At 31.7% G+C, this 10,812-nt stretch overlaps 1 protein-coding gene across 1 annotated transcript in view; it reads left to right on the forward strand.

Annotated features, from left to right (window-relative positions):
• The first annotated feature begins 3,416 nt into the window (after positions 1–3,416).
• LOC114324962 (gustatory receptor 68a-like) overlaps positions 3,417–10,812 on the forward strand; it is a 30,816-nt gene continuing 23,420 nt past the window's right edge. The window contains exon 1 of the mRNA XM_028272892.2: positions 3,417–4,270. Coding sequence (XP_028128693.1) covers positions 3,443–4,270 — 828 coding nt within the window. The 5' untranslated portion in view covers positions 3,417–3,442. The remainder of the gene's footprint in view (positions 4,271–10,812) is intronic.

A 10,812-nucleotide genomic window follows, 5' to 3' on the forward strand; every position in this document is an offset into this window, starting at 1 on the left:
CCCAAGTATTTCAATAGCCATCTCTCTAATAATATTGGCCATTTTTCTCCAAATTGTGCTAGGGCGTCCTTTCATGTTCCAACATATTTTTTCTACTGTTCTTTCTCTGAATAGACCTTCCTTCTCATCTTTTAGCATCCACCACTTGGTTTTTTGTGGTCCTCTCCGATATTTTTGTTTAGTTTCGCTCTTTACTTAGATGTCCAGAACAAGCAGCTTATGTTGTTGGCTTACTGTCTCACTAACTATTACCTTGCAGTCCTTGCATTCACGTATGTCTTCTTTCCTTATCATGAAGTAGTCTATTTGGGATTGATGTTGTCCACTTTTGTAGGTAATAAGTTGAGTTTCTCTCTTTTTAAAGAATGTGTTAACAATCGCCATATCCAATGCTGTTGCTAATTCTAGCATGTCATCTGCAGCTTCATTTCTAGTTCCAAAGTCTAATTCCCCATGTATTGTTTCATATCCTGTCTTGGCTTGGCTCACATGTGCATTGAAATCACCTCCTATTATAACTTTCTCCTCTGCTGGAATATCACTCAGTACGTCTCCTAATTGCTCATAGAAAGCTCTTCTTTTATTCTCACCCAGACCTGTTTGAGGAACATACACACACACACACAATATTCAATACCTCTTTATCAATTACAAATTTCACTGACATCATTCTATCACTCGTTTTTTCTACTACGTTATCTTTCATTTCACTATCAGCAATTATACCAACTCCATTTCTGGTGTTTACCAACACAATATTTTCAGTTGTTTCAATTATGATAATTCTTTTTCATTTTTCGAAAAAAAGTTATTCTTTGTAAAAAAATAATAAATCTTGTATAAAAGGTATATTTAAATTATTCTTTGTAAAAGGTTCTGCATGATCTTAAATACAATCATCTGATATCAAATTTGATCAATTTTATACGAGTTATGTCAAAAAAGATGAATTTCGATCAAGAATAAAGTACCTTTATAGTTCAGAATATTTAAATAAGAAGGATGTAATTACATATTGGAATTTGGTTTTTAGTTCTTAACAATTTTAGATATTGTGAAAATACCGGTATTTTATTTAAGTACTCTTGAGCGAATTCATATTTTCTGACATACCTCGTATAAAATTGATTAAATTTGATATAAGATGGTTGTATTCAAGGTTTTAGAACATGAAGAACATTATTATCTCATGGCTATATTATCTCATGGCTATGGGTCATGGCTCACAAAGTTTCCTGGCGCATTCACAAATCGAATGCAAAAATAATTATTAAGATCTGTCTTGTTTTTTTTTTTCGGAGACTTTATTGCTTCGACTATTAGTCGAGGAAATGAAGCTGAAAAAATGGCAAAACCTCGCAATTTTTTCGTCCAGCATCGAAATTTGGGATTAGGCTGAATACACCCTCTAGTTCATTTTCTATATTGAGCCGTTATACGCTTTTGGTTTTGTAAGGGTGAAAACTACCCCTAATTGTAGAAAATTATAAAATAACATTTTAAACTTTAATATTGTCAACATTTGGTTCTTATTAGTTACATAATGAATGTTTTATGCTTTAAGATATACTATCATAATATTTCAACCCTTAAAACCACCCTTGTTGGAGCTATATATAAAAAATTTACTTAACCTAAAAGAATAATTTCGGCTTGCATCGATTTACATAAAAATTTGGGATTAGGATCATCTCACCCTGTACTTCATATTCTATATCATGCTTAAGGGCGTTGATTATTTTTAGGGGTGTAAACTACCCCTTATTGTCAAAAGTTATATAAAAACAGTGTAAACTTTAATATGGGTAAAATTTGGTTTTGATTGGTTAAATAATGATTGTTTTATACTTTAGGATATAATATCATAATATTTTAACCCTTAAAAACCACCCTTAATAACATTACAGTTTTATAAGTAGATATTTTAATAGGTCTATACAGAAAAAAAGTAGAATTAAATAATAACAAAAACATTTATTTACACAAAAATACGAATTTACAAATATGTACAAATACAAATACAAATAGATTTTTAGTCATCTTCCAGTATACGAACCGGTTCTGTGGTATTATACATACACTGAAAATTATCCATAAGCTGACTATCCGAATTTTTCGAAAAAAAAATTTGTTTTATAAACATATCTCCTTCATTTTTGCCGGTGAAAAGTTTTTTAAAAAATGACTTTGTAGTAATAGAGTTATAAGACTGTGTAAACTAAATTCCGTAAGATCCCTCAGTTTTTAATTAGGGTGGGTTTAAAGGGCTCGAATAAGGGAATGTTTGCTCGTAAATAGAGGTTTTAAACATCTATATCTCGCTAACTTTTCACTGTAATGAAAATCTCTGCGCAAGGGAATTTTAGTTATTAAAGAAGCTACAATTTAGTAATCTATCAATTTTTTCGTATCTTCAGTATTTTCGGAGATATTTTGAAGTAAAAGGTGAATAATGGACAACTCCAAAAAATTAATTTTTCTTTAAACTCCAATTTTTCTAAAATTAGGCCTTTTATATAGGTCAAACTCCTTGGGTGTATTGATAATACAAATATAAAGGGAACTACAGAAAGGTAAAGACCCATTTTTAATCAGGAGGGTAGTTAGGGGGTTGTTTTCACTGATTTTTTTCATAGAGAAAAGCAGGTACCGATCTTTTTTTATCATAAGTCTCTTAATTTTTAGACCAGAAACTGTTTATTTTTTTTTAAAAGTCCTAACTGTATACTTGAAAAAAGATTATTCAAGTTTTCCTCGAAAAATGCAAAGTTTTTCCGTTATTTTACTTTGAATATTTCAAATTATGCATTTGACGAAAAAAGCTAACTTTTAACATGCCGTATCTCGGTTTTTATTGGTCTTAGCGATATTACAGAAAAAAAATTTGGTTTGTGTTACTAAAAGATACAATTTTGATATCTACAGTTTTTTGATTAAATGCATATTTTTCGAAGTATTCTCAAAAAACCCTCTAAAAAATCGATTTTTTCATCGAAAAACTGTTACTTTCAAGCGCAAATAACTCGAAAAATATTAGTTTTACGAAGAAAATGTAAAACACATTTTTTTCTTATAACTACTTTTTACATCGATTTACATAGTTAAAATGTAATAAAAAATTCCCGCCCCCGAGATGGGGTGGCAGCAACCACCCCCAAGGTTTTAGCGTACAGCGGCATGATATAGAAAATGATGCATGGACTATTTCCTACCTTCTGTCAAAATTTCAAGTAAATCCATGCTGGACGAAAAAATTGCGAGCCAAAATGCTTCATTTCCTCGACTATATATTATGAGGTATAATATAATATGGTTTTTATTGCGATAATGATCATAAAATATTAATTTCCGAATTAGAACACTTTCCGCTTCCATCCAATTATCCCTGACTAGCACAATCGAGAGGTAATCAATTTCATGTCTACTTCTACTATTTGAAACAATGTCTCATGGTCTGGTAAAAATTATTTACGTTTTGGGATCTTTCTCTGGAATATTTCCATCACAAGCAAAATTTCTAGTAAAAAGAGTACATCTGGTTACGTTGATACTAACTGATATCTTGGGTACAATTTCCATAATGTGTGAAGTAAACTTAACGTTCTCCCATACACAACTTTCATTAGAGGATTTATGGTTGCTCCAGTTCTTTCTTGTATGGCCGATGTTTATTGCTGTGTGCCTGTATAATGCTTGCAAAAATATAGAAATCTGGAATACGTTCTTTGAGATGATGAAACAAGTTAATAATATGAAGTTGAAAACACGAAAATCGAAGAAAATAATACTTTTGCTACTTCTTGTTTTTGTGTTTGCTTCGTTAAGTGTGTATTTAATGGTTCAGAGAGGCAAAGAAAGATGTAATGTATATATTTTTGGTTTAATATTTTGGTTAATTTTAATATCGAACATTGTTTTTTTAACAATAATGACGAATGAAACATGCCATTCTATTTCAAACACATATATCGGCTTAAAAATGCTTCTAGAAGAGACTTATAATATAGATAATATCATTAAAGACGAAAGTCCTCAAAATGTTACAGCTGAACGTCAAGTTTTACAGAATATTACAGACACTATTGTTAGTTTATACAAATGTGTCGTTATATTGAATACAATACTAGGAAAGATAATTTTAATGTTCTTTGTGTTAACATTCGTTGATGTTCTTGCCTTTGTGAATATATGTCTCATCGTCATCAAACATTATAATACTGAACTGCTGAGTATACATTTTGGCAATATTTTGGAAAGCGTCTCCTTTCTGGTAAGTACACTTTAAATTTGTTTGAAAACAAACGACTTTTTTCGAGTATAAAAATTATTATGGAATATATTTTAATTAGAAGAATGTTGATTTTAAATATTTTGTCTATACGGGGTGATTCATTAAGAATGTCCAATCTCGGAGATGTAGATTCTAGACTTCAAAATATTAAGATTTAACCCAAATTACTTAAATAAAATGTTGCTCGTTACTAGTTACAGGGTGTTTTATTTAAAAGATTAATACATATTTTTACCCAGTGCTTTAAAACTATTTGACATATCCTTGTCATACTTGGCAGAAAATGTAGCTACAGTACATCCTACTAAATTAAGATAAATAATCGTTTCTGACTACTACTAGAGGCGTACGACAGAAGACAGTGAATGGTTTACCCTTCTTAAATTCTACGCCACTGGCGGAACTGCTATGTTAGCGCAATATTTCGATTCTCCAATACTTTCAATGTAAATAATACACTCTTCATTCGTAACGGTTAAGTCATTAGTTTTCGAGATATTTGATGTTGAAAATGAAACAGTATAGCTATTTTTATTAATGTATTGCCCCTTTATTTTTAACTAAAGGTAATATCTCGAAAACTAATAATTTTATCGGTATGAATGAAGAGTATAATATTTACATATAATAGAAAATATATACAATGGAAAGTATTGGAGAATCGAAAAATTGCACTAAAATAGTAATTCCGCCACTGGCGTAGAATACGGGAAGGGCCAACCATTCACTTTCCCCTGTCGTACGCCTCTGGTAGTAGCCAGAAAGGTTTATTTAACTTATATTATTAGGGTGTACAGTACCTACACTTTCTGCCATGTATTAAGGATATGTCAAATTATTTTAAAGTACTGGATACAAATAGGTAATATTTTTGTAATACGGATGTTTGATTTAAACATTTAAAAATTATTTGTACCCACTACTTTAGTAGTGTTTAAAATATACTTTTCGTACTTGCCAAAAAGTGTAGGTATTATACATTCTACTGATATACAGGGTGTTTGGTAAAGAATGGGCCATAGCTTAACGTTAGATTCCTGAGGTCGAAATAGGTCGATTTAAGCTAACTTATTTTAGTACAAAAGTTGATAATAACCGAAATGCAGGGTGTCAAAGTTAAACTTTTATTTTATTTATTTTTGAATATTTCCTGACAGGCATGGGACAACAACACAAAATTTGATAAGTGGTTCTGGTACTGTACACCCTACTAAATTATATTAAAAAATCCTTTCTGGCTACTACCAGAGGCGTACGACGGGGGAACGTGAATGGTTGACGCTTCCCAAATTCTACGCAACTGATGGAAATTGCTGTTTTAGGGTAACTTTTTGATTCTCCAATACTTTCTATGTAAATAACATACTCTTCATTCGTAACGATAAAACCATTAGTTTTCGAGATATTTGAAGCTCAAAACATTAATCAAAATAAGAAGTGTGCCTTTTCATTTTTAACTTCAAATCTCTCGAAAACTAATGACTTTATCGTTACGAATGAGGAGTATAAAATTTGCATAGAAAGTATTGGAAAATCTAAAAATTATGCTAAAATAGCAGTTTCATCAGTGGCGTAGGATTTTGAAAGGGTCAACCATTCACTTTCCCCTGTCGTACGCCTTTGGTAGTAGCCAGAAACGAGTATTTAACATAATTTAGTAGGGTGTACAGTGCCTACATTTTCTGCCAAGTAGGACACGGATATATCAAATTATTTTAAAGTATTCTTTTTTTTTTTAATAATCTAATCTTTATTTAAAACTTTAAGAACTATGCGTGCCCGGTACTATAAAAATATTTGACATATCCTTATGATACTCGGCAGAAAGTGTAGGTACTCTACACCCTACTAAATTATGTTAAATAATCGTCTCTATTTAATACCAGCGTACGACAGGGGAAAGTGAATGTTTGACCCTTCCCAAATGCTACGCCACTGAGGAAACTGCTAACTTAGCATAATTTTTAAGATTCTCCAATACTTTCTATGCAAATAATATACTCTTTATTCGTAACGATAAAGTCATTAGTTTTCGAGGTATTTGAAGTTAAAAATAAAAAGACACACTTATTTTGATTAATGTATTATGCTCCTTCGTTTTTAGCTTCAAATATCTCGAAAAATAATGGCTTTATCGTTACGAATGAAGAGTATGTTATTTAAATAAAAAGTATTGGAGAATCAAAAAATTGCACTAAAATAGAAATTGCGTTAGTGGCGTAGAATTTGGGATGGGTCAACCATTCACGTTCCCCCGTCGTACGCCTCTGGTAGTAGCCAGAAACGGTTGTTTAACATAATTTAGTAGGGTGTACAGTACCAGCACCACTTACCAAATGTCGTGTTGTTGTCCCATGCCTGTCAGGAAAAATCCAAAAATAAATAAAATAAAAATTTAATTTTGACACCCTCTATTTCGGTTATTATCAACTTTTGTACTAAGGTAAGTTAGCTTAAATCGACCTATTTTAACCTCAGAAATCTAGGGTTAAGCTATGGCTCATTCTTTATCAAACACCCTGTATAAATAAACGTTTCTGACTACTATCAGAGTCGTGCTATTGCAGATGAAATAGCATAGTATAGAATAGATGGAATTGCTATTTTAGCATAATTTTTAAATTCTCCAAAACTTTCTATATAAATAATATACTCTGCATTCGTAAGGTTGAAATAATTATTTTTCGAGATATGTTTGTATTTGAAGTTAAAAATGAAAGAGCGCAATTGGCGATGTTAAGTTATGTTATGAAATAAGAAATTTATGACTGGGAATCTGCAATCAATCACAAACAAGTCCGGCTAATTGGCTCTGCCAAAGCCATTTTTCAAGCAAATAAAAAAATTCAAAATGACTACCTCTCGTGAATTTCGTCGGAACTAAAATTGAGGCCTTTTTTCCTTTTATTGTTCTGCTATAATGGGGGGTCTTTAATGTCAAATCGTTGTTAAAATCGTTGTCAGTATTTTCGAAAATCAATATAATTAATAAATTTAATGTCCGACTGGTATACCTATTATTTGACAAATAAAGACATGATTTCGAAGTCACTTAAATATTATATAATGCCCTAGGGCGTTATTTTGAAAAATAACGCCCTTGGGCGTTAAATTTGAATATTGTTAAATACTGTCAAGTTGACAAATAAAAACCTATGGTTTCCACCATTACGTTAAGACTATTGCTGCTAAATGTACTTATTTGAAAACTAATTAATTCAAAATTTATTCAAATTTTTTTGCATATAAAGAAGAATTTAGTCGGACATTAAACGTTGAAGGCACGACGGATATTATAGATAATTACGCTTTCGGTCAACGTACACCATTGACCTCAAGCGTTATTATCCTTATAATACCCTTGGTACCTTAATAACTATTAATATAAAAGATTTCATTAAAAGCTTACAAATCTTTCATCAAAAGTGTTTTTATTTGTATGTTGTGTTGCAGAATATTTGGAGTACATTTAGGATTAACACGTTCTTTTTGATTCTACTGATGCTGGTAGATTAATCAATGGGACTAATAAATTTTTCACTTTATTGATTTTATTGAAAATACTGAAAACCATTTTAACAACCATTTGACATTAAAAACCCCCATTATAGCAGGGCAATAAAAAGAAAAAAGGCCTCAATTTTAGTTCCGCCGAAATCCACGAGAGGTCGTCATTGTGACTTAACATCTCCAATACATTATGTAAAATAAATGTGCCATTTCAGTTTCAAATTCATATGTCTGGAAAAATATTGCCTTTATCGTTACGAATAAAGAGTAAATTGTTTACCTACAAAATATGGGAGAATCGAAATATTGTGCTAAAATAGCAATTCCGCCAGTGGCGTAGAATTTGGGAAGGTAAAAACGTTCACTGTCCCCTATCGTATGCCTCTGTTAGGAGCCAGAAACGATTCCGTATGATAATTTAGTAGGGTGTATGGTAACTACACTTTCTGCAAAGTATGACAGGGATATGTTAAATAGTTTTAAAGTTCTGGGTATTAGTTATTATAGGTACCCAGTTCTGGTAATAGTTATAATTATAGTTCTGGTAATAGTTATGAAATTTTTAAATAAACACCCTGTAACTCACTAATGAGACACATTTTAGTTAAGTCATTTGGGTTAAATCTTAATATTTTGAGGTCTAGAATCTAAAACTCAGATATTGGACATTCTTAATAAATCACCCTGTATACATTTTGATATATTCATCACCTCTACTGAAGTATCCTGGGATTTCTTAATATGTCCATCAAAATTTGTAAAATTGTATCGATTATTTATACCTCAGAAACGGTTATACCTTTTTTAATTACCTATTGGCAACAAGGTCTGCTGCACAGTCTAAAGAAGTGTAAAACAAAAACAGAAACGTGAAGCACATATCTCTATGCAACACACAATACATAAAACTTAACTTACAAGCTTTTTTATCCCAAAAACTCATTACCTATTAAAAACACTCACAAACGTAAAATTACATAACACAAAGAATTATTGCAAAAATACACAGAATAATCGGAATTTGATATATCACAGAGCATAAAAACATCCATCCTGATATCTTTCAGCCACAGTTGCTTACCAACCATCATACGCAAAGCAAAATTTTTTGTTGACTAGGATATGACAGACCCTCAATAGTAATAACAATTGGCGGTTGTACATACCTTATCAACAAATGATTATTCTTAAGTTTTTTCGATAATGATTTCCGAAGGGAAATCGAAACGTGTAGTATTTTAGGCGTTAGACAAGGATGTAGGCACACATTCTCCTATATTGTTTAACCTATATTCAGAAGAAATATTTAGTAAAGCCTTGGAAAATTGCAAACATGACATACTCCTAAATGGAGAATGCCTAAATAACATTGACTATGCAGACGATACCGTTATTTTTGCAGACAGTTTGAACAGTTTACAGCAAGTAATAAACAAAATAAATGAAAGATTTGGAATATAAGTAAACATAGATAATATAAACTAAATTTATGGTCATAAGCAAAAAATTAGATCATATCATTAGATCATTAGATCTAGCAATCATTAGCTAAACTTAGCGAAGTCCAACTGCTTATCAAGAATACACCAGTGAGTGTACCGAGTAAAACAGTATACACCTATATTGGAACAATAGTAAACAAACAATTGGATCACTCACAAGAAGTACTTAAAATGTAGAATAGAGAGGGCTAGGAGTGCATTCAACAACATGGCCAAACTCGTTAAAAGCCACAGCCTTAATCTGGAGATAAAAGTAAGGCTCCTACGATGTTATATCTTCACAATATTATACTACGGAGTTAAATCCTGGATACTCACTGAAGCGATGGAGAAAAAACTTGAAGCCTTCGAGAAGCCTAAAACGGACAAGATAACCAACGAGACAGTACTACGTAGAATGGGAAATAAAAAGAGGTGATGTAGGAGAAAGAATATATCGGACACATAATGAAAAACGGCACTAAATAGAGAATACTCAAGGTAATCCTTTAGGGCAAAGTTTTCGGAAAGCGAGAAATTGGGAGAAAAATAATATCATGGTTAAAGACCTTGAGGAAATGGTTCTCCATAACAACTACTAATCTATTTAAAGTATCAGTTAATAAAATTATTATAGCCAGAATGATCGCCAATATTCAAAACGAATAGGCACCAAAAGAAGAAGTATTTTTAGGTAAAATATTTAATTGTCATTACAACTCAACTGTGGCTAATCCCATATATCCATATCATTTACCCCAAAAATGCCACGTCAACAGCTTTGGAACACCAACGAAATTGATTGATGATTTTTCCTATTTATAACCTGCGTGTGACTCAAATGAGGCATGAATATTGATTTTAATGAGTAGAAGGGCGAAGAGGTTCAGCAAGAAGGCAACATTCGTGGCAGCAAAATATAGAAGTTTGGTGACAAATTCTAAATCCAGGAGAAATTTTGACGATGGCCAGGAAGGGACAATTACTTAGGTATAAATGGCTTATGAATGTCTACATTCTGGAAGCGTATGACCCTTAAAGAAAAAGTAAGAGTGATCTTTTATGGGTCTTAATTGACTGGCTTAATGTTATTTGGTCTTGTGAGCAGTGCCGGTTTAACCTAACTTCGGGCCCTGGGCGCTGGAGGTTTAGGGGCCCCCTTCATTGCTATTCGTTGTCAGTTTTTTAACAAGAAAACCCATGCATTAACTATAAAAGTTTATTATAAAATCCATAAAATATTTTTTTAAACAAGCAAGAAGAATAGCAAACGTAAAAAATAATCCAAAAAATACATTTGTGTGTGTTTTGTGTTTTATTGGCACTGGTTTTCACAACCAACTGGCCAGTCAATTTCATAATTGTTTTTTAGATTATAACTTATCACTAACTCAAGAGAGTAATGTGTTGTGTGTGTGTGTTGAGTAAGTGTCTTGTTACTTTGCAAAGTCGACGTCATTGTCTTTGCAAAGAGACAAAAAATACATTTAAAAACATAAATAAAAAACAGAAAGTTCCAAAAGACAACAC

This window comes from Diabrotica virgifera, chromosome 1 (genome assembly GCF_917563875.1).
Source record: "Diabrotica virgifera virgifera chromosome 1, PGI_DIABVI_V3a".
NCBI classification, from domain to species: Eukaryota; Metazoa; Arthropoda; class Insecta; order Coleoptera; family Chrysomelidae; genus Diabrotica; species Diabrotica virgifera.